The sequence below is a fragment of the Phocoena phocoena genome, chromosome 1 (assembly GCF_963924675.1).
Source record: "Phocoena phocoena chromosome 1, mPhoPho1.1, whole genome shotgun sequence".
In the NCBI taxonomy this organism is placed as follows: Eukaryota; Metazoa; Chordata; class Mammalia; order Artiodactyla; family Phocoenidae; genus Phocoena; species Phocoena phocoena.
The window spans coordinates 172656419-172682317 of NC_089219.1; the positions used below are offsets into that span (position 1 = coordinate 172656419).

The window sequence follows — 25899 nt, forward strand, 5'->3', positions numbered from 1 at the left end:
GGTGACTATACAAGTCACCTGTGAAACTGTTCTCTCATAGGTGACATTCATTTCTTATCGATAGAGTCTTATTAGTGAAAGTGTTATGTTTGTACCTCCAAGAAAAGGAAATAATTTTCTTTTTTAGCAGTCTATTAAAATGTCAAGATTTATCTTGACTGCGGCTTTTTAATGTAAATGTTTGGGCCTAATTGAATTCCTAACATGTGATGTCACTTAGAATTCTCATAGGGTCCAGTAAAATTTGGCCTGTAAAGACATACTTCTCCTGAAAATAAAAGGTGTAGCAAAAATATTATTTTACACAGTGGCAGAAAGATGGTCAACATAAGTTATTGTGATAATTTTATTTTAAGATCTTAAAGTATAGGGACTAAATTCATATGTGCTTACTCTTCTCCAGAGTATTTACTGGAAGGTTTTATATATAAAGCTAACCTCTAACTATTTGTGAATGGTTGTTATGGTTGAAAATTCTAGAATTCAAACAATAAAAGTAATCTTGAGTATCAGAGTTCCATCCTCTTATTTGAAAATAAGAAGAAGAAAAATAATTATTTTACATTTACCTAGTGTTTTGCAAATAACAGACTTTCTTTGCTGTGCTGAATTGCAAAAATATGTCACGTCCAAATCTCTGGGGCTTTATTAAAACTTTAACTACTTTCTTCTTATAGACTTCTTAAAAAAATACTAAAGATAGTACAGGTATGTCATCTGGACTGTGTCATTCTGACAAGTAGACCTAAGTGCAGAATTAAAGTTCTGCACATTAACCTGAGAGTAGATCATTTTATTCAGGATTCACTCTTCTGTGAACAGCTTTATGTTATGATCTCACTCAGTACAGCAGATGAAATATTAATAGACCATTGAAAATGCAGTAAAGTTTTGGTGCCATGTTATGCCTTCATTGTATACCAAACCACCCCAAACAGTATATTTATATGTTTAGAAAAAACCGTGGCTCAATTTTTAAAAATCAAACATCTTCAAGAACATGGTAATATAAAGGAGTTTGTTATGGGAATCTCTACTTCCTCTATTTCTGACCACAAAACATATTTGATCATGGTATATAAAGAACTGTTGCAGAATTAAATCTGTTTCTATGAGTCAAAAAATTAAGATAAAGTATATTTGGAGGGAGCTTATCAATTTTATCAATTGATAAAATTGATAAATGTTATGTATCAATAAATAAATTCATTGATAAATTTTATCAATTGATAACTGATAAAAAGATTTTATCAATTTGGTCACGTACTTTGGCTATAAGTAACAAAACAACCAACAGTAGAAGCTCAAGTAAGTAGCTCTAGAGGTAGATTGTTGTTGGCATTGGTTCAGTTATAACAAATACCGCAGAGGCGTCTTTGTGATTCTTATGGTCTTTCCCAAATGGTTGCAAGAAGAATGAGGTGATTGCCAAAGTTCCAGACATCATGTTTAGCAGAAAGAAAGAAAAGGGGAAAAGGCGACAGCCACATCAAGGAAGCTAAAATTTCCTAGGGACCTTTATTAGAATCCCACCATCTTCTGGTTGCATCTCTTTGAGCAGCTATGGGTCACGTGGCTAGTCCTAGCTGAGGGAAGGAAGGCAAAGGAGACGAGGATTATAAGTAGGGATTAGGTCTGACACACATTCTAATTTCCAACCTATTTACTAAGTCAAATTATTTGTGTCTTGTTTTTACTTATCAACCAAAACTTTCTGTTAATTTTCTGACTAGCCACAAACAATGACACTTGCTTTTTTGCCTCTGAAATTTAAAGTGGGGGACCACCAGACTCATGTCATGTGTTATTCTCCCAAAAGCTTAAATGGTTTTGATTGATTCTCAAAACATAGTCTATGGTAGTAGCATATATCAGAATATATATTAGTATATGTATTCTTTTGCTCCAGCTTTTTAATTAGGAAGTTGTTAATGAAATAGACCAAACTGGAAGGCAGATGAGACTGATAACAGCAATGTTAAATGTTGCCTTTTCAGGCTTATTATTCTGATTATTCTGTCCACTGCAGATCCCTTCAGATTGATTGGATGTCTCCAGGGAAGCCAAATGGCATCATTCTGGGTTATGATCTCTTACGGAAAACATGGCGTTCATGCCTTAAAACCCAGAAGTCAGTGAAGGACCACAGTCATGAACTCTGCAGAGCAGTGAAGTGTCAAAAACCTGAAACTATCTGTGGACCCAGGTGCTACTCCCCTGAGGCCAAGGTATATCTTTTCAAACTAGTCAGTGACATATATTTTTCTCACTAAACACTCCAAGTGAAATCACTTGCTTTTTTTTTTTTTAACATATATAATTTTCTTTCTCAAGTATACTTCAAGAAAGCTGGGGGAAAAAGAAATTACAATTCAACACAATAAATTAAAATTATGACTTAATTTTTTAAAGATTATCTGCTATGTCTGTGATAAATGATATTGCTATCAAGTGACCTCCAGAAAAGTGAGAGGATACTTTTAACATTTTACATTTGTGTCTGAGGAAATCACTGGCTTCTTAAACCATGATTTCTCATGATCAAGATTTCCACCTATCAAGAAGACCCCATGGAAAAGGAAGGATGCTTATACAAATCCCATCTTCCTGATGAGCATTTTAGCCTTCTCATTTTTCATCACCTTCACAGGAAAATGAGTTTATTGAAATGATAAGGAACCTCCCGAATTTGTTTGATTGAGTGACTTGAATTTTCTTTACAACAAATCCATTCAGCTACAAGGGGGTGTTTGTTTACATGACACTGATGAGTAACTGTGATTGGGACCTTTCATGGTTTGACTGAAACATTTTTAAATTATGGCCATTTGTAGATTAGTGCTCATATTAGTTGCAGTTTAAGAATCAGATCAATAATACAGCCAGACAGAGGGGTTTGTAAATGGTTTTTATTGATAAATGATGCAGAAAATCCTTAGTTTGAAGATAGGATTGCACATAATGAAATAATGTTCCTATTTGTCAACAACATCACACATGTAATGACTAAAGCTACTGCAAAAGGACATAGTAATTATGAAAGTGAGTTGTTGAAGCAATATGGATCAAAACACAAATTATTATGGGGCTTCCCTGGTGGCGCAGTGGTTGAGAGTCCGCCTGCCGAAGCAGGGGACACAGGTTCGTGCCCCGGTCCGGGAAGATCCCACATGAAAAAAAAAAGAAAAAGATTATCCCTCCAGAAAAATGAAAATAATAATTAAAAACAATTATTATGGCTGACACTGGCTAAGCAGTTGCTATCATCTAAGAAATGTCATAAAGCTAGTAGTTACTAACTGAACTTTTTTTTTGACACTTAGGCTCCAGAATTGTTGTTATGCCTAAGTTTTATGTCATTTTAAGGCGTTAAATGTGTGCCATCTGACGAGCACACTTTTATAAAATGAAATGAAATTTAGGATTTCTGAGAGGAAAAAAATTGCTAGAACAAATTTTCCCATTAAAATTCTCCAGGAGAAAAAAAAAAAAAACTTTGATGCATTAAACAAAGTTATTTTTACTTTAAGGATTAAGGACACACACGGGTATTGTCAGCAAAAGATGAAGTCAATTAAAATCTCAAGAAGGAAAAGGTTGTTTGTGAATTTTGTTTGGGGTTAACTATGAATATATATTTCCTGGGTGAGAGGCTGGAGAGAGGTAAAAAATAGATTTATTGTGAGTCCAAGAGTCTTTTGGCTAAATCACTACAGGAGCATCTGTAATAGTTATACAAGCTTCCCCGTGTGATTACAGCCATGGGTGTCAAACCCCAGTGAGTATCACACCTGGAGGGCTTGTTAAAACACACACAGCAGGTCCCACCCTCAGAAGAAGTCTGGGGTAGAGCAGGAAAATTTGCATTTCTAACATGTTGCTAGGTGATGCCTCTACATCTGGTCCAGGGACCACACTTTGAGAATCACTAGATTACAGAATTACTTTTGGAAAACAGAGAGCAAGGAACAGGCTGCCTATCTGAATATTAGCTACACAATTACCAGCTCAAGTTATTAAAATTGTTTTCTGAGACAACGAACTTGAAGACTGAATTCGAAGATTAAGAAATACTCTGTTGGGCTTCCCTGGTGGCGCAGTGGTTGAGAGTCCGCCTGCCGATGCAGGGGACACGGGTTCGTGCCCCGGTCCGGGAAGATCCCACATGCCGCGGAGCGGCTGGGCCCGTGAGCCATGGCCGCTGAGCCTGCGCGTCCGGAGCCTGTGCTCCGCAACGGGAGAGGCCACAACAGTGAGAGGCCCGCGTACCGCAAAAAAAAAAAAAAAAAGAAATACTCTGTTCAGGAGGAGACCTCTCAAGAGAAATAATCTCCTGAAAATGTCCCCTTTGGGGACCCATCGATGATCTAAACCAGACTTGGTTAGAAGAAAGGCACAAGTTTCACGTGACTGAAAGAGCTTGAGAATGGCACTGACACTGAAAGTATGGAAGGTAACCAGTCCTAATGACCCATCACTAAATAAATGCTTGAAAATTTAAAAGGATGATAAGTCCTAGCGAATCTTGCTGAAGGAAAAGCCTGGATGTTCTTCGATGTCCAGAAACTCACTATACGTGAATGGGACTTGAATGAATTCTATAAGATTGTACAACAAAGGGCAAGATTTTAGGTCACTGTCATAAAACAAGAGGAAGGTGTGTATTGCTTTACCCTGAAAGCAAAAATGACTAGCATTCCTAAATCCCACATAAACACAAAGAGGAGAGTTTTTGCTTAACTCTTTTAAAATGGGGCATAATTTGAAATTTTACTTGTCACATAGAATCTGTCATCAAAGCAAGGAGTCATGCAGTTTATCCTTGGAATGAGACTGATTGTGAATCCTCATTGCTAATAACCTGACACAGCGAAGCCAATTTATTGCAGTTAGTTTACCAGGGCTACCTGAGGAAACATAGAAATAGACTTCTGCCCAGTTTCTTTGCTCTTGGGTCACTTTTGAGAAATGAATGAAGTACTAAGCTAGTCTTCAGACTTAGAGATTCCATATTTTACTGCCCTTGTATTAAGCATGGATCAAATGTCGGTGCAGGCTGGAAGTAGCAATGAGCAAAAAAGTATAAGAGAAGCACCTCTTAAACAGTGGTCCATTTTGTCTGCCACAGGAAGCATCTATCTAATTAATGCAACTTATGCCGAGTATATGTTCTGAGGCTACATCTCAGCACTGTTCCGTGTTTCATTTGTTCTAGATACAGAGTGTCGGTCTCTCAGACCTCAAGTGAGCATGCAAAATAATTATTTGACTGCTGAAGCACATAATTTCTTCCACAGCTCCTGGAGAAAACACTGTTAAAAGGGCTTTTCAAAATTAATTTCCATATAAATTTCCTTCTCTATACATACACACACACACGCACACACATATATAAATGTTGGACACTGTTGAGATTGCTTGTCTGAAGATTGGGTTCATAAATAAGTGATCATATAAATTAGTGTAAGGAAAATGCAATGTATTATGAAAGAAAGATCAATGAGAGACAGGTTTCCACAGATGCAATGTTTTTAAATTAAACAATCATTAAAATAAAAACATATATATGAAGGAAATTGTTCATTTACAATTCTAAATCATCTTCTCGTTGGAAGCACTGACATTCAAAAGATAATTCATATTTATAGAGTATTATAATAGAGCACAAAGCGTGGTTGAAGGCTAAAAGAAGCTACATTGTATCAAATAGCGTTGGTAGAATTTGAATGATACAGAGAAAATGTACTTTTTAAGCCTTTAAATTTTTATCAGAAATATGCTACATTTGGTCTCAGATCAAGTCCTTATTAAATAATAACTGTATCACGTAAGATATGGTGGTACAATACTCTTAATAAAACTATTTCTTTATACCTGATTCTCAAATTTCAGGTGTGTTGTAATGGAGTTCTCTACGACACCCAGCCTGGACACCGCTGTTGTGAAGAGAAGTACATCGCATTTGTTTTGAACTCAACTGGAGTTTGTTGTGGTGGCCGTATACAAGAGGGACAACCGAATCATCAGTGCTGCTCGGGATATTACGTTAGGATTCTACCAGGTGAGGATCATTTTCAGTAGTACTCAGTAGTCTTGGGAACCAGAAAAAACAACCATGTGACTTGTGTCAATGTACTATTTGAAGCACCTCCCCACCAAAGATTAAACCACTAACACGTAGCCAATGGCCGGCTTTAGGTATCATTTCTTCTCTCCGCTTTTTTGAAATATAAGCAAGGCTAGGTACAAACTAGAGAGGGAATAGAGACTCATTATATGTATTACATAAAGAAATATATCTGGAGAGCTGCATAATTCCCTTTTTTGTGACTTTATTTTATCCACATGGCTGAGTATTCCACCATAAACTCTGTGAATTTCTTCGTGTTCCACTCCATGACGCTGTTCTCCATTTTCTCCATTTCTGTTCTGAAGGATGTACGCATTGTTCCTAGTGGGATCATAACCACAGATTCCATTTATCTGAGGCCCCCTAATTGCTCTAGGTCTGGCAGGGGAGGGAGGGATGTAGCAAAGAGTAGCAATCAGGAATTCTTCCCTCCTCACCTTCTTTTCCTTCTGTCTTATCAGCCAACCGAATAAGCCATTTTCCAAATTCAACTACACAAAACAATGTCCAGTGAATATAACTGAAAATAAAAATAACAACAATTGGCATTTATAAAACAACAAGTTTCTGGCACGCTCTGTATTCAAGATTTTACATATGTTATGATACTTTATACTTTTTTCACAACTGTAGGAGACTGGTATTTTATCTTAAGTTTACAAATAAGGAAAGAGGTTCAGAGAGAATCAGTAACATGCCCAGATCCACATAAATGGGAGTAGAAGAGCTGAAATGCAAATCTGTGTGTCTTTCCAAAATCCATGCTCTTTTGAGCAATCTACTTAATAGGTGTTAACATAATTATTAAACAACTATTCCAGACTTCTAAAAGCTTCATTACTGTTACTATCAGTTACTATTTATTCTAGAAAAGCCATTGAGAATACAGATTGTTTTTTTCCTAGTACCTAAGTTTAATGCCTATTCCTTCTTTAAAAGCACAGAAAATAGATATGGGAGAAAGAGAAGAAAGCTAAATGTTTGGAGGCCCAATGCTTTGAGATATCTAGTTTAACATGAAATTTATGCCAAACATGTAGTAAATTCAGATATTGTTCAGTGTACCTTGTGTTTGGTACAGATATATCCATCCAAGATATCTGTGTCGAGAAATTGTCTCACCCAGTGTATCCTTTACAAAACACTGGAGCAAACAGGGAGAGTGAAATGATTAAATACTATGCAGGTTTATTCAAGGCAGAGATCTTCTATTCTTCATAATTTTTCCTTAAAATTAATAGAAAAATCTGCCCTTGTAAAAGTACAGTTATTTCTGATTCTTATGCAAAAATACTTTCATAATTAACTCTTAATCAACTGGATTTTCCAAGTAAGAAAATACAGCGGTGACAGAAACGAAGATTTTGCAGAAAAGCCTTAACTTCGTTATACTACAAATCATAGTGTTAGGCAATGAATTAAACACTGTCAAATGCTTTACTCTCTCAAAATAATTTACACTTTGGGAGTTTTCAACTATATTTCACATCTTCCCTCCTTGCAAAAAATCTGCCTTGAAAATTCTAACTATAGAGGTGAGATGGAAAACTTCTGTTGTTCCGTCCTTCCCATTCTTCAGACCAATAGGTCATATTAGGCTTTTCTCTAAGTCTAGCGTAGAACTAAACAATTGTGTTTTCATCTCCAAGTCACATTAAAATTTTTGGTAAGTTATGATTTGCCATGAACTGTCCCAACTCTGAAAAAGATCCACTATGCCTTAAAACTGATGAAAAACACTTGGTTGCATATGTCATGGCTATGGACACCTAGGATCTTTACCTGTCACCTTTCTCGATCCTAGCACAAAGTGTCAGATCTCCAACGAAGAAATCAATCTACTTTTGTTCTATTTCCAAATGGAATTCAACTTTTTTTTCCCCCAAAACTGAAATAAGTCATGGAAGCTCAAAGGTCGTTTATTGATATTATACAAAACTTTTTAATAAGTAACTTTTAAAACGAGAGTTTTTAAAACCTCCATGATCTGTATATTAACACATGCTCATTCAGACCTCAAGCATTTTATTTTTTTATTATATATTTTTAATTAATTAATTTATTTATTTACTTTTACATCTTTATTGGAGTATAATTGGTTGACAATGGTGTGTTAGTTTCTGCTTTATAACAAAGTGAATCAGTTATACATATACATATGTTCCCATATCTCTTCCCTCTTGCTTTTCCCTCCCTCCCACCCTCCCTATCCCACCCCTCTAGGTGGTCACCAAGCACCGAGCTGATCTCCCTGTGCTATGCGGCTGCTTCCCACTAGCTATCTACCTTATGTTTGGTAGTGTATATATGTCCATGCCTCTCTCTCACTTTGTCACAGCTTACCCTTCCCCCTCCCCATATCCTCAAGTCCATTCTCTAGTAGGTCTGTGTCTTTATTCCTGTCTTACCCCTAGGTTCTTCATGACATTTTTTTTTCTTAAATTCCATATACATGTGTTAGCATACGGTATTTGTCTTTCTCTTTCTGACTTACTTCACTCTGTATGACAGACTCTAGCTCTATCCACCTCATTACAAATAGCTCAATTTCGTTTCTTTTTACGGCTGAGTAATATTCCATTGTATATATGTGCCACATCTTCTTTATCCATTCATCGGATGATGGACACTTAGGTTGTTTCCATCTCCGGGCTATTGTAAATAGAGCTGCAATGAACATTTTGGTACATGACTCTTTGAATTATGGTTTTCTCAGGGTTGGGTCTTCGTTGCTGTGCACGTGCTTTCTCTAGTTGTGGAGAGCGGGGTCCACTCTTCATTGTGGTGGCTTCTCTTGTTGCAGAGCAGAGGCTCTAGGCACGCAGGCTTCAGTAGTTGTGGCTCATGGGCTTAGTTGCTCCATGGTATGTGGGATCTTCCCAGACCAGGGATCGAACCCGTGTTCCCTGCATTGGCAGGCGGATTCTTAACCACTGCACCACAAGGGAAGCCCTCAGACCTCAAGCATTTTAATATCCACCAATCTGTTGAGCATGGCCGACATTTGGGTCTTTTAAGTGGTTAATTTTTCACAGGATTAGAATGCCTACCTTGATGTCAAAAGGAGAAAATGCAATCTTACTGGATAATCAAAGAATCTCAATATATCAGTACCGAAAAGAAGAGATTATATTGTGACCTCTATTTTCAGCCAATGGTCTTTATTAACTGGTTTAACACTGTTTACATTAAGAAAGAAAGCGTATTGACCCCAAACCATCTTATATTTCAATGTAATTAAAATTCAGTCAGTAGTCTGCCAGTTCAAGGCTGAGACAGGTATAGGCATTTTGATATTTCTAGACAGGTCTGAAATATTGGTGAATAATATTTACTTCATTTTGATGGATAATATTGACTTCATTTTTTCTCACAACTTTCCTCCATAGAACCCCTATAACAAAGAACAGTAGAGGAAAGAATGCTCTTTCCACTCCCCTTTTTTTATAAATGTGCTAATGACCTCAAGCTAAATGTTAATGCAGGTCATTCTTTGATAAGAATAACAATTAACTGTTAAGACTGCATGGTAGCTTTTAGAGAGAAAACATTTTCAAGCCTGTCGTGAAATAGATTCATTTTGAGAGGTTAATGAGAAGGTGACTGATCCTTGTATCTTATGTCTAATAGCCCTTTTTTGAGGGAGGGAAAATCAGTTTTACTTCTCATTGATATAATCCACACCTCTTGTTATGAAGCCTTCTGTCAGTAACTGAATAACATTCTGAGGGATTCCAGAAAATTTGACTAAAATATCCAATCGATATTTGTTATACTCAAAAGTGGAGGTTTTCTTTCTTTAAAAAGCGTTGGTTTTCCCCAGTATAGGTGTGTACACTGTTCCTCTAAGCCCACCATTGTCCTAAGTGATGTTTAATTAACTGGTGCTGCCCCTGGACCTTGTGAAACATTATGTTAAAGAAAGTTTGCCAACAAGGGACACTGAGTTCCTTAGCCGTAAAGATTTAAGAAATGGGAACTACATTGCAGACCAGACAGAAGAAACCTCTCACCCAGAGAAATGTAACAAACACAGCAACTGCACTGTTCACAGTAAGATCATTTCTCCATTTCTCTAGGTACCTCATGTAAGTAGAATCATATAATATTGGTCCTTTTATGACTGCCTTATTTCACTTAACATAATGTTTCCAAGGCTCATACATGTTGTAGCATGTGTCAGAACTTCCCTCCTATTTCAGGTTGAATAATATTCCATTTGTGTGTATATACAACGTTTTGTTTATCTGTTCATCTGTTGATGGGTATTTGGGTTGTTTCCACCTTTTGGCTATTGTGAATAAGGCTGCTATAAGCATTGGTGTACAATTATCCGTTCGAGTCCTTGCTTTCAATATTTTTGGCTATATACCCAGAAGTGGAATTCCTATATCATATGGTAATTCTATGTTTTATTTTTTGAGGAACTGCCATAGTGTTTTCCACAGCAGCTGCACCAGCAGCAATGCACAGGGTTTGAATTTCTCCACTTTCTTGATAACTCTTGTTATTTTTTGTTTTGTTTCTTAGAATAATCATAACTGGGTGTGAAGTGGTATCTCATTGTGGTTTTGATACACATTTCCCTAATAATTAATAATATTGAGCTTATTTGTGCTTATTGGTCATGTTCTTTAGAGAAATGTTTATATGTATCCTTTGCCCATTTTTTAATTGGATTGTTTGTGTTTGCGTTGTAGAAGTTCTTTATATAGTCTGGATATTAATCCATTTTTAAATATGTGATTTGCAAATATTTTCTCCTGTGGGTCACAGTTTTAATCAGTTGATAGTGTCTTTAGATGCACAACACATTTTAATTTTGATAAAGTCCAAATCATCTATTTTTCTTATTGTTGCCTGTGCTTCTGGTGTCATATTCAAGAAATCATTGCCAAATTCAATGTCATTAAACTTTTCTCCTATGTTTTCTTCTAAAAAATTCATAGTTTCAGCTTTTATATTTAGGTCTTGGATCTATTTTTATTTAAATTTTGTATAAGGTATGGGTTCAACTTCATTCTTTCCATTTGGATATCCAGGTTTTCCAAAAAATTTGGTCCTTTCCCTATTGAATGGTCTTGACATCCTTGTTGAAAATCATTTGATTATACACCCGAGGTTTTACTTCTGAGCTCTCTGTTCTATTCCATTGGTCTATATGTCTGTCTTCGTACTAGGATCACACTGTTTTGATTCCTGTAGCTTTATAATAAGTTTTTCTTTTTTTAACCTCTTTATTGGAGTATAATTTCTTTACAATGGTGTGTTAGTTTCTGCTTTATAACAAAGTGAATCAGCTCTACATATACCTATATCCCCATATCTCCTCCCTCTTGCATCTCCCTCCCACCCTCCCTATCCCACCCCTCTAGGTGGTCACAAAGTACTGAGCTGATCTCCCTGTGCTATGCAGCTGCTTCCCACTAGCTATCTATTTTACATTTGGTAGTATATATAAGTCCATATAATAAGTTTTGAAATCAGGAAGTGTGAGACCTCCAACTTTGTTCTTTTTTGAGATTGTTTTGCTAGTTGAGGTACCTGGAGATTCCATTTGAATACTAGGATGGATTTTTCTGTTTCTGCAAGAAGTATTGTTGGGATTTTGATAGCAATTGCATTGAATCTCTATGAGGCAGGAGACAGATGGGCCCCAGGCTGAACAGTTTCTCCCCTGTGGACAGAAACTCCATAATAGCAGGAACTCCATAAAAGCAGGATGGAGAAGGCTGGGCCCCACCCAGAAAAGATATAAAAGACCACATATTCCTCATTCTTGAAGTAAAGGAGACCTCCCCAACTACACATGTGCAGAAAGGCTCCTTGGAGGTCAAAAGAAGGGGGAGCCACCCCATAGTAAGTGATGTCAACTACCCATAAGCCTCTTCACTAGAATCCATCTTGGCTAGGAGATGCTCACGCACACGTGAGAGGACCCCGAGATAAACCATATATGGACTCAGAACCAGGCAAAGCAAGATGAGTGGCCAAAGGAAGCCTGGAAGAAATGCCCCATAAAAGTGATTCCAACTACCATGAGGGTGAGACTCTCTCTCTCTCTCTCTGAGCCCTCGCATGTGTCTATCCACACATACTGTACTCGTTTTCCTCCTAATAAAGCCTTTACTTGCTTCACTACTTTCCGTCTCTATGTGGAAATTCATTTCGACACAGCTGACGGGCCAGGGCCTTGTCACTGGCCACTGGTCTAGTGGCTAGGATTCAGTGCTCTCACTGCTGTTGACCAACCTCAGTCTCTGGCCAGGAACTGAAATCCTGCTTCAAGCTGCTGAGTAGTATTGACATCTTAACAATATTAAGTCTTCTAATCCTTGAATATGGAATGCTCTTCTATTTATTTGACTCTTCTTTAATTTCTTTCAGCAGTTTATAGTTTTCACTGTACATTTTCTTCACCTCCTTGATTAAGTTTATTCCTAAGTATTTTTACACTATTGTAAATGGAATTGTTTTTTAAATTTCCTTTTCTGATTTTTCATTTTTGTTTTTTATAGTGTATGAAAACACAAGTGATTTTTGTATGTTGATTTTGTATCCTGCAACTCTGCTGAATTCTCTTATTAGTTCAAATGGGGTTTTGGGTGTGGAATCTTTAGGGTTTTATACACATGAAGTTATATTGTCTGTGAACAGAGATAATTTTACTACTTCCTTTCCAATATGGATGCCTTTTATTTCTTTTTCTTGCCAAATTTCTCTGGTTATACTTTCAATATTATGTTGAGTAGAAGTGGTTAAAGTCAGCATCCTTGTCTTCTTCCTGATCTTAGAAAAAGAGCTTTCTTGAGTATAACATTGAGTATAATGTTAGTTGTGGGTTTTTCTCATATGCTCTTTATTATGTTGAGGTATTTTCTTCTACTTCCAGTTTGTTAAATGTTTTTATAATAGAAAAGTGTTGAATTTTGTCAAATGCTTTCTCTGCACCGGTTGAGACAACCATGTGTTTTCCTTCATTCATTCTGTTAATGTGGTGTATTACATTGATTGATTTTTGTATGTTGAATTATCCTTGCATTCCAGGAATAAATCCCACTTGGTTATGTTTCCCACTCGGTATCATTTTAATGTGCTAATGAATTGAATTCAGTTTGTTAGTATTTTGTTGAGAATTTTTGCATCAATATTTATAAGAGATATTGGTCTGTTGCTTGCTTTCCTTGATGTGTCTGGTTTTGTTATCAGACTCATATATTTGTTATTCTGGCCTCATATATTGACTTAAGAAGTATTTCTTCCTCTTCAGTTTTTTGAAAGAATTTGAGGAGGATTGATGTTAACTTTTCTTTAAATGTTTGGTAGAATTCACCAGTGAAGCCGTCTGGTCCAGGACTTTTCTTTGCTAGGAAGTTTTGATTAGTGATTCAATTCTGTTACTAGTCATAGGTCTATTCAGATTTTCTATGTCTTCATGATTTAGTCTTGGTAGGTTATAGTAATTTTTCCATTTCACCTAGTGGGATGGGTTTTTGACCAATGAATTTTGGATAAGAAAGACCTCAGGGATAACTGCTAAGAGTTCTTGCCCTACTTTTGTACTCTTTCTATATCTATCTGTAGTTAAATATTGTCCCATATTTTAAATATCATTTTGGTTAGCAGTTCATCTGGCTTTTACTAACCAAGTTTTGGCATATCCTGTCTTCACAAGAGGATGAGCTAATTGACAGAGATCAGGGAGTCCAGGACTATAAATCGCTGAGGCAATCCTAAATTCTTCAGGGAACTTGTGCCTTTTCCTAAGAAGGTTTGGCAAGTCATTAACTAGATTATGTAAATCTTATCTGGGCAGTGGTTTAAAGCTATAAAACTTGCCAGGTTGGCCATCATATTCACATACCTCATAAGATTTAATGAAGGGATAGTGTCCAGGGAGAAAGATATGTTTAAGAAGGGGCAGTGGAGGAAATAGAAGAGGGTCTCTTGAAGGTGTAAGAAGAAGAAGAGTAGTAAGGCAATGGGAGGAGGAGGTCAAGGTTCCAGGGGCAAGGAAGACGTTGGTCATGAGATAGACAGGAAAGATGAAGTTTGATTTTTACATCTTCCAAGTTCTTATTAGTCCTTTCTAAGATATCCTTAATAAAAGCAATTAAAATTTTTTTTGTCTTTTAGAAGCCACTTCATACAAAAAAAAATGACTACTGATATTTAGAATATTTGAACCCTTTGATCCCAAGGCACTAGGCAAAAATTATTCTATTCTTGTCTCAAGTTTCTCAGAATATCATATAAAGGGGAAATGTGGGTGGAACTACATCAGTGAAATGCAGTGTCTGCCATAGCTCAGCAAAATACTAGTATGCAGATATGAATACAGTATTTTTACCTCCTTTCATTTAATTAACCTTTCCATTGGAAATCTTTCGTTTGGTTAAATAAATGTAGTTTGGTTAAAGAAATTATAATCAAAAGCAATACAGATTTATCAAGAATTGATTTCTGAGTCCATCCCACTTTCCAAAAACATATATATACATATATATATATATACTAAATAGATAGAAAAGTAATTGTAGACAAACTTTTTTTGTTGCCTCTAAGTTGGCATAGACCCATGTTTATACACGTGTTTATACAACTTCAATGCAAACATTTTGAAGTGGTATTGAGATTTTGCAACTCCAGTATGATGATACCCTGTCAACCAGTTGGCATCTGCAAGATCATTGTGATAAAATTTAGTCGTGAGTCAAAGCATATTTTTTTAACTCATGCAATGATGGTTATTGTGCTAAATTGACAGGTGAAGTATGCTGTCCAGATGAACAGCACAATCGGGTTTCCACTGGCCTCGGTGACTCCTGCTGTGGCAGACTGCCATACTCCACCTCCGGAAACCAGATTTGCTGTGCTGGGAGGCTCCATGATGGCCATGGCCAGCAGTGCTGTGGTGGACAGATTGTGAGCAAAGATTTCGAGTGCTGCGGGGGAGAGGAACAGGGTGTGGTGTACAGTCGCCTTCCAGGTAAGGGAGCCTCATCTACCTTTCAGTAGAGGGAGAATCTCAGAAACAGAGAGGTTGAGAAATTTGCCCTAGATATAAAACACATAAGTAGTGAAAGCTCACATTAGTTACATCTAATGTGGCAAATAGCTACACATTGTCTAACAAAGAAAAATGTAACCTCACGTTTTTTATGTGCATGTGATGCGTTTCATAAAAGCAGACCAAAACTCTTTCTTCTTGAAAAGTGCCATGTCCACCAAAAAAAAAGCAAACAAACAAACACATGAATGCATTGGTTCTGGACCAAGAGAATAATTCATAGCAATACTGAGAGTATACAAATTATTATTGATGATGTTGTACCATAATTCTTTTACTCCTTTATTTTTCTATAGCTATTAAATTAGCATTAATAGCAATCATTATCATTAACTGATACTATCTAGGAGGTACTATGCCCAATGTTGTATACATTATTCCCTCAATCTGTACAAAATAGGTACTATTATTATTCACATATTTAAAATGAGGAAGCTGAGGCACAGAGATTAGACACATGCTGAAGATCACACAGTCAGATCTAGATTTGGGGGTGCCAAAATTTATAAAATTTGGGAGACGCTTTTTAAGAAAATAAAAGCAAATGATGAAGACAAGATAAAATATAAATATTTATTTATAAGGGGAAAAGAAATGACAAGAATTATACATGTAAAAAGATAAACCTGGCAGATTCCACTAACATAAAAATAGTATATTTGGATTATATAATTTCTGACATAGCTCTGTATTTTTTTCCCTGACATGTTTAACTGACACCCTTGGTCACCTCTTCATACAGCCATGGCTTTGTACTATAATTATCTGTAGCGAGAATAGAAAGATAATTCATTCTTTCCTGTCACATAGTTAATCAAAAATTTTGTTTAATTATTTAAAGTTTAGAAAAGTGACTTTACACTTCACAACTCATTATTGTAATGTTATGGAAATGTAGGTTATTTTCAAATTTGGAGAAAAATCTACAAAGGGTTTTTTAAGATTTTAGGGCATTTTAAGTTTTCTTGTCTTAAGGTGATTTGCAGTGACTTGTCTTAAATATTTGTTGAATTGACAGCATCGTTACCAGTTTCCATGGATATCCTTATTGTATGACTGAATTTAAGTTGTATTTTATCATAGATGCCACTATTTTATCTACAAATCAGTAAGAAGTTTAGATTTTTCCAATATGAGTTACTTCTTTTCATAATTTATCAAAGTAATCATATTGCTTATGCATTGCTTCAATCCTAGATCCATCATTTTCTTTGAATAGTTTCCTACTTTGAGTATGATTTGAAATTTATTTTGTTACAATTCTCTTCTTGATGTCAGAATATTTCAGTTGATTTCATTTTTCATTTTTGCAGCTTTTATTTCATATTATATTAATTTTTCTATCTGATCTTTTTCTTTAAACCTTCCCTTTATATGCATACAAATTAAGAGTCTGTAATTTCTCACATTCCTTATCTTTCCAAATTGCAGTGAAAATGACATATTTAAGCCTTAACAACTTTTTTATGAAAGTAGCTGAAATCATATAAATTTAGCTACTGAACCCAAACTAAATATTCCCCAGACTCAACCTCCCCTTAGTTTGAGTCCATAAATGTCCATGGTTACCCTAATCTCAATCAATATGAGGACATGTATGACAGAGGACAAGTTAAAAGGGCAAGAGATAGTGGCCATAACAAATTGTAGTTAAATATTATACATTCACAAATTTTATAAAAATATATCTATGCTTGCCTTGGAAGGGGCTCATGCAAGCAAAGGGCCTTGAAGGTCAATTTTCCTGAACTTCAAGATAAACCTACCCCTGCAACTAGTATGCATTGGAATTCCAGTCCCTCCAAGTTAAGATTTCAGGACATCATAATATCTTTTAATTTTTCATCATAATATCTTGATGGAGATAAACTATGAACTCTCTGCTGTCTTTCTTTAATCTCTTCTCTTTTTAAAAACCATCAGAGTTATCCTTAATACAAGTAACAATTATTTAAATTATTATAGTGTTATTGTTAAATACCATGTTCTTGTACACATTCTCTTCTGTGTAAAATTCTGATGGGGAATTCCCTGGAGGTCCAGTGGTTAGGACTCCGTGCTTTCACTGCCGAGGGCGCGGGTTCAATCCCTGGTCGGGGAACTAAGATCCCGCAAGACACACAGCGTGGCCAAAAATAAAATAAAGTAAGTTCTGATGAGAACCATTAAGAAGAGCACTTCAATAATGAAACTAAATAATCAAAACATATTAAAAGTATCAATCCTGGAAGTACCAGAATCTTGTGCCTCAATAAGGATACTGGACTTCTCAGTATTTTGATAGCCCTTAAATAAGTAAGAAATGCCAAATTAAGTTATTCGTAACTAAATTTCAATCCTCCCAGTGTGACAAAAATTCATCTCCTTCTTTGAGTCAAAAAAAAAAAAAAAACCTGATTTCTAGTTTCTTATTTTATCTTTGTACGACCATCAAGTGTATTTCCAAGGCATTTACTATTCTGTGAAGCTATAAATCACTTCTCTGGATCCACACTGTATCCATCTTATGCCTTTTTTCATCCAACCCAGTAGGACATATTTAAAGGAAGATTTTAATGTATATACTGTCAAAGTGGTTGATAGTCCCATGTCATTATGTTGATCTCCATCAACTGTCCAGAAAATAGTAAGAGTGGCTAGTTGTCCTATATACCACAGAATTAGATTTCAATTATGACATTTTCATTGACCTAAGGAATTTAAGGATTATCTCCAAGAAATGGCACAGGGCACCTGGATCTGTACTATAAGGTAACAGGAAAGTTGAGTTTGCCAGGTAAGACCAAAAAAACAAACAGCAAAAACCAAGATCTCCTTAAAAAATGAATGATGTATTAAATCATATAATACACAAGTGTCCGGTATAGACACAGAAGTCATTTCAGAAATATCCCCTATGGATTGGAGACGTAAAAGGTTAGCATTCTAAAGATAACTAAAGTCCAGTCAAGAAGTCCAGCTCAGTGTTTTCTGGACACTGCTTATTGGCTAGAAGATGTATACGAGCAGCAGGAGACGTAGGCAACATTCCACGTTCACTATTTGCCAAGCTGAGTTCTGGGTGCTTCACACACATTAACGCATTTAAACCTCACCGCAACCCTATGAGGTAGGTACTATTATTATCTCCATTTTACAGATGAGGAAACAGAAGTACAGAAGTTAAAAACTTTTTCCAGATCACACATCTAGTAAGTGGCTGTTTTACTTCAGGTAACACTGTTACTGTAAGTGAACCTCAAAATATATAAAGGCTCAAAGATAATAGAGGTTCATTTCTTTCCCATATAATAGTATTGTGGTGTGAACATATCTTCAGGGTGAGATCTCTTTCCCACAGTCATTCTGGCTGTTGGAAGTGCTGTCATTTTCAACAGGTAGCTTCTTGGGTCACCTGGGAGTTGTCTGCAGTCAGAAGAAGAAAAGAGTATGAAATAACAGGTGTGGGGTTTTTTTTGTTGTTGTTGTTGTTTTGGGCCAGGCTAGAAATAGAAGATAGTTTTATTAACATTTCATTGACTGGAACTCAGCTATCTATCGATACCTAAATACAAGGGGATCTGGGAGATCTGCCCATGAATTTCTTGCCACTGTGACTAAAAAGAGTTTCTAACTCCGTTCATAGAGTCCATGCTCTTAACCTTCCTGAGCATTCTGATACCTGAACAAGCAGTGGATACTCTCCAACCCAAACAATATCAATGTTTATCAAGTCTGATGAACAGGCCCAGTGTAACTACCAAGTTGCCAACACTTTCTGATGACCAGAAAAAAAATGAGACGTTGACTACACACCACAAGTGTGCCCAGGTTAGAAGAAAAGGTGCTGTGTATGTGTGCTAAGCTCTAAGGCAGTGACTTTTAAAGTGTGTCTTGGGGATTTCTGAGGGTCTCTAAGACCTCTGGTGGTGTCTGTGATATCAAAACTATTTTCACAATAATACTAAACTATTATACGCCTTTTTCACTGTCATTCTCTCATAAGTATACAGAGGAGTTTTCCAGAGGTTACATGACATGTAAAATTGCAACAGATTTTTTTTTAATTGAAGTATAGTTGGTGTACAATATTGTATAAGTTACAGGTGTACAAAATCACGATCCACAGTTTTTACAGGTTGTATTCCATTTATAGTTATTATAAAATATTGGCTATATTACCTGTGCTGTAAAATCTATCCTTGTAGCTTATTTATTTTATATATAATAGCTTGTACCTCTTAATCCCCTACCCCTACCTCACTCCTCCTCCCTTCCCTTTCCCCACTGGTAACCACTAATTTGTTCTCTATATCTGTGAGTCTGCTTCTTTCTTGTTGTATATTCACAAGTTTGTTGTATTCTTTTAGATTCCACATATAAATGGTAACATACAATATTTGTCTTTCTCTGTCTGATTTTTTTAGCTTAGCATAATGCCCTCCAAGTCCATCCGTGTTGCCGCAAATGGCAAAATTTTCGTTCTTTTTTATGGCTGTGTAGTATTCCATTGTGTATCTGTACCACATTTTCTTTATCCATTCATCTGTTGATGGGCATTTAGGTTGCTTCCATGATATTGCAATAGTTGAATGCAGAAGCAGGTAGGAGAATTCAGTTACTTTTATTAAGCTAGACATTAAAGAGGCTTGCAAAAATATAAACAATATCATTCTTCTCACTAATTTTTCTCAGTTTGGAAATACGTTTATTTTTTCATAAATATTTATGTTAGCATGTTATATATTTATCATTATTTTAAATGAATTAATGAATATCTATTCAAACGTTTCAGTTTTAGGCTCTAACCCAGTAAATATCAACAAATCTTACCCATATAAACAAAAGCTATTTGGGGTCCTCAATTATTTGTGAAAGTATAAAAGGGTCCTGGCACCAAACTTTGAGAACCACTGCTTTAAGGCTTAGTAAGCAGGTCTGCTAGAAATTCATGGCCATTAGTTAGTTATCCTGTACTATGACTAACCAGTTGACTACCTCTTTCTCCTTTAGATGTGTTAGCTAAAAACAGGTCCATTCAAGACAGAACCATGGTCATGGAGTAGTGGAGATGCAAAAGTGCTGCCCCCCCACCCCAACACCGTAATGAGTCAGAGTTTGAAAACAGCAGTAAGCTGTCTCATTTTAGCATTGTTGCTCATCTGTTGCTTTTTTTAAGTCAATTGCCATATTCCTTCATTCAATAAACATGTACCATGTAGTGACTATATTCGAAATATCATTCTCAGTGCTTTGTGAGTGTAAGAATGGCTAAGATTCCATTTTTATCCTTAAGGACTTGCAATCTAATCAAGGAGAAAAGTGCCTGTAAGGTTAAACACAGGCGTAAGAGAGGAATGAATACAAGCGTAATCTTAAGACTGAGTGATCACTCCAGCCAAGATGATGAAGAAAGCTAAACCACTGATTGGAACCGCAAACAACGAGTAGGATTTTGAGACACGTGGATGGAAGAAGGACGTTTCAGCTAAAGGGCATGGCTTGAGCTGAAGTGTGAAATTAGCAGCCTGCAAAGCATGTCTAGGTAGGAGTGAGCAATTGGGTTGATTGGAGGAAGATGCCGTGTGTAAGGAAACAGAGGGAGATAAAGCCGAAAAGCCGAAAGGATTTGAACATTATTTGGTACTCAGGCAAGAGTCAATGCGATGATGAGAACTGTGATTTAAGGAGATAAATTAGATTTGGGTGGCAGAATGGATGTGAAGGAGAAGGAAAGATAAGTCAGTTAAAACTCTTGCCAAGGGTCTCCCTGGTGGCGCAGTGGTTGAGAGTCTGCCTGCCGATGCAGGGGACACAGGTTCGTGCCCCGGTCCGGGAAGTTCCCACATGCCGCGGAGAGGCTGGGCCCGTGAACCATGGCCGCTGAGCCTGCGCGTCCGGAGCCTGTGCAAAAAAAAACTCTTACCAAAAGTGCCTGTTCTAAGAAATGGAATAGAGGTCACTGTCCACTAGGACAAAGGCTCTTAATCTTTTGGAGGTCGGACACTCCTGGTAGAATCTTTTGAAAGTTACAAACCCTCACTTCAAATAATAATATGTAGGATACACACAAAAATTTGTTTGCCATTTCATACGCCCTTGAAGTCCGTCCATGGGCCCAAATTTCAGAATCACTGGTGTACTTCAATATGATATACATGCTAGCCAACTGTTTCCTAAGCAAACTGTGCCATTCCTCAATTCCTGTGAATCAAAATTAGCTCCAGAGTTTCCCCTGACCTTCAACAGTTCCACCAACTCTGGTAATCATGGTGGACTGAAAGAATGAGCGTTTTAAAAAGGAAAAAAAAACAATCTCTTTTTAGTCTCTTGACCTCCCTGCAGGTTTCACTGAAAACAGACACGTTCCACATGTCTTTTTCCTCTCTCTGTTGCCGCGCCCTCCTGTCGCCCCTAATGATCGTGACCTTAGTGACCTTCCAGAATATCCATATGGCCCTTTCTTTCCTCGGCCTAGCAATACCGTACCTGCTGCTTGAGGGTTTGGATCTCATAATATTGTTCCTAAGCCTGGCCTCTCTCCCTGCCTGGCATTGTGGACCTGCCACGACACCGGGCTGGCTCGTAAAACATCTCTTTATGTACTTTATTACTTAAACTCTTTTATTTGCCTGCAGGAGCCCTTTAACAAAATCACATTGAATTGACTTTCTCACACCAAATCAAATCTCCCTGGTCCCAGTTCAGTTGTCTTTGTCAATATGTATTTTATAAATGGAGTGAATTAACAGATGCTGTTGGAACAGAAGTGCTGGAGTAGCGTTTATGTTTTTAGTGCTCTCTCTGGGCAGATGAGTTGTGTAGGAGTGTTACACAGGTACCTCGGGATGGAAGTCATGCTCGTCATTTCAGTGGATATGTATTCTTAACCATTTTCTTTGAATATATTTTAAACCCCTTTATTACTCTTTTTATTCGTAGTGTTTGCTTATATGGTTTTATCATTTGTGCCATCAGTCTTAGATTGGACCTGATTTTACCCCTTCATATTAAAAGATGAAACTTAAAGCCTCTCTATCAGGCAAAGAGGACAAGATTTTCTGTTAGCCATGAGGAACTAATCATGACATACCTTTGGAACATATTGCTTTATTTCTATTACCTGTGTTCTCCATGCAACCTTGGATATGAAACACTGGGTTGAAACTGTTCTAGAATAAAGTACTGACTTTCCATGTCCTAGACTCTGACATCAGTCGAATGAATGACTACCCCTGTTACATAAGGTGGAATTTGGGGACTTTTGCAGAGAGGAAAATACATCATAGAAATCCATTGTGTAAGATGTGTATTGAAAGATTTCCCAGGAAGATTTCCATATGACATAATGACCTCTTGAAACGTGTAATATATAAATGCTACAAAATACATTGCAATGATCTGGGGAACATTTTTACCCTACCCTGTCTCAGTTTTGTGGTGGTAGCCATAGAGCCAGCTGCTAGTGAAGACAAGATGCATTTCTTTTCTTTCATGCTCTGCCATCAACTTTGTTTGTCCTGAGAATGACTAATCACAAACCTGTTTTTTTTTTTTTTTAATTCTTCTAGGCCTGAAATATAATTCCTTGGCTTAAAATGTGGTCCCCATGGTCAATCCCAGAGTTCCACAATGATTTGTCATATTCTAGACTCTGTTTTTTATGACTGTACTATTTTTAACTCAAAAGCATGATAATTCTTGGATAATTTTTAGAAAAATGGCACACTTGTTTTACAGAATTAACAATTTAGAAATTCATCAGGACTGTATGTTTATAAATGCTCTCCTTTCAGCCATGGACATTAAGTAAGTGTTAGTAACATATTGGAAGTATTCATAATATTATGAGTAAAAAAATGCTTTCCTTCACTCTTTTCTCAGTCTCAATGTGACGAGAGCTATCCATTGGATATATGCACTATTTGGAAAGACAATATAGGCTGTTTGATCTCAGAAATAAATATCTAATAGTTCAGTGCATACTCTACCCCTTTTATAACATCTGCATCTTGTTCAAAGAGAATCTCCACCTTTGTACAAATTTAATGAAGAGCCTCTGGAAGTGTAGATCAATCCATCAATAATACATGACCTGTTTTGTTTTTCTTTGGGCATATTTAAAACTGTGATTTCTGTGTGTCACAGGTCAAAAGTCAAGTGATCCATGTGATAAATTAGTTAGGGTCAAAAGTTATTGCAATGCAGTTTCAGAAGATTGTCTGTCTCTGAATTTGCAGCTCATTCATGCTGAAGTGATGCACTATGGGAATTACTACCAAGCTCTGCTCGGCAACATCTGCTCTCCCTAAGTGAGTTAGTGCACGTCAGACATCTTTATGTCAGAATATTGCAGTGATGGATGCAGTCTTCAGAAAATGCTGCATAAAAATCTGGTGTGCCGTTCTGGCCATTAAGTGAAATTACTATTTAAATTAATGGCACTGTCACAGTTTATCTGTGCAAAGAATGAACGCTGATTAGGGTATTAAGTAATTAGCAATTTATCACGCTGGAACAAGGTTGATAATAATTAAAGAAGTAATGGTTTACCAAAGAAACTAGAAAGGGAGTCACTTCTTGTTATGTGAGTGAAATCTTGGCTTTAAATTTTAATTCAGTGAAACAAAGATGAAGCTCTTTGTGAAAGAAAGCATCCTTTTTTTCTAGTGTAAAAACAGTTCATTATCAAAATTTTAGTTGACCTGTCAAAAGTCCCTCAGAGCGATCAGATGACTGATTAGGAGTTTGGAATTAGGTCAATGTCTGCATTTTGATTTTATACTTAAAGCATGGTGAAACCATAAAGTAATTTGGGAGTAGAGGTGGAGAATGTATTCTGCTCCCTAAAGGGCCAGTTTTCAGATTTTGATTGCTCTTTAAAATAGAAACATGAATTATTTTAAGAAAACTGCTGGAGAAAAAAAAAAAAAATGACAGCAAAGAATCCAAGGTTGTATTTAAATGTTTGATCAGAAAGCAGCAGAAAAAAAAAATGCCCAAACAATATAAAACTTGAAGCTGTGGATTTTTCTTTTTAGTGTATGTGTGTGTGTGTGTGTGTGAATTTTACCCATCATAATCAAGATTCAGACTACAATGATAGCCCTGCTGTGTGTATCTATTTGAAAGAACTTCCCGTGGCAATGTTAATACAACTAAAATTATTAATAAAGCACCAAAGAAAACAGTTTACTTTTAAACCAATTACTTTGAACAGTTATCACCTTTAAACATGATGTCAAAATGCAGTTATGATCAATGTAATCATTAATCATAAATTTAAAAATTTTAATATTGAGAGATATGTTTTTAAAGTGGAAAGATTGGGCTTCCCTGGTGGCGCAGTGGTTGAGAGTCCGCCTGCCGATGCAGGGGACGCGGGTTCGTGCCCCGGTCCGGGAAGATCCCACATGCCGCGGAGCGGCTGGGCCTGTGAGCCATGGCCGCTGAGCCTGCGCGTCCGGAGCCTGTGCTCCGCAACGGGAGAGGCCACAACAGTGAGAGGCCCGCGTACCGCAAAACAACAACAACAAAAGTAATAATAATAAAGTGGAAAGATCAGTGAGAGTGTTCTTTGGATTGATGTGTGGATAAACATCTTTCTTAAGGCATGTGCCAAGTCAGTGTCTACTTTCAAGGATTTTTTTTATAAACTGGAAAGCACTTAAAACTCATTGGTCTATTATTAGGAGTGTTTTTCATGATGTAGGTGTTTGTACAGGACCAGGTGGAGCAATTCAGGACCCCAGGGCCCTTTGAAGTTGAGGTTCTTTATGTTATCAGTCAGGACTAATAATAAATAGACAAAATTCTAATTAAAATAAATCATTCATCGCATTGCGCTGCTATATAACTGGATATAAATTCTACTATGATAGCCCTGTGACATGGGGTATAGGCATCTTAATTTCTAGCTTAATCTGACTCTAGTACATTGTTTATTTATTCAGCCTTTTATGTCTATATTTCTGCTGTGTCTCTTCTACGGCAAGATCTAAATGATGTGAACACAAGCAGTTACACTGAATTGGGTGGGAGAAAGGAGGCTGTTTGGTATCTCAGGCACACCTGTCTTTCAGCGAGAAGTGGAGATCAACGATCTTCCCTGCCAGGGCTTTTGGCCACCACCCCAACCTCTTACCCATGTCCAGTGACGGGTCTAGTGCAGCTTGAAGAATGGTGGCCAAATGGCTCACCTGATCCGTGAGTGCACTCAACTGGTTCTGAATACAAATCCATCTCATGACCAAAGAATGGTTACAGTTGCTGCTGGTTTCACAAGAATCAAATATCTGTATCTTAGACAAAGGCAGGCAGAAACTTACAACACGCTTACGCAAAGCCTCCAGTTCTAGGATGGCGCTACCTCTCCACTGTCTAGCCTCTTATCCCAGAGTGCTTGGGTGACCCCTTCTCCCTTGTGAATTTCTAAAGGTTTCTTCTGAGTTCCTGTGGTTTAACTACCCCTTCTTCTGCAACAAGATGTTATCATCACAAAATGGGCAGGCAGTTCTCATGACAGAAATCAGATCATTTTTTATGGCGCTTAGGAGAAATTTGGCCCCCTGCTGAATGGTTTTAGAACACTTCCTCCTGTGTGTTCTTTACTTAATTAGCGTCTGGTGCTCTTGGTCAGAAGGACCCCTCACTGTACATTTAAATCACCTTGGTAGGGAAATGCTACCTGAGCCCTCATACCGTTTCAGGAACTGCCTGA

The 25899-nt window shown here is 36.9% G+C and overlaps 1 protein-coding gene across 1 annotated transcript in view; it reads left to right on the forward strand.

Moving 5' to 3' along the window:
- Positions 1-25899, forward strand: part of USH2A (usherin) — a 791707-nt gene that overhangs the window by 554733 nt on the left and 211075 nt on the right. The window contains exons 47-49 of the mRNA XM_065876328.1: positions 2030-2228; positions 5893-6061; positions 14898-15119. Of these exons, the coding sequence (XP_065732400.1) occupies positions 2030-2228; positions 5893-6061; positions 14898-15119 (590 nt within the window). The remainder of the gene's footprint in view (positions 1-2029; positions 2229-5892; positions 6062-14897; positions 15120-25899) is intronic.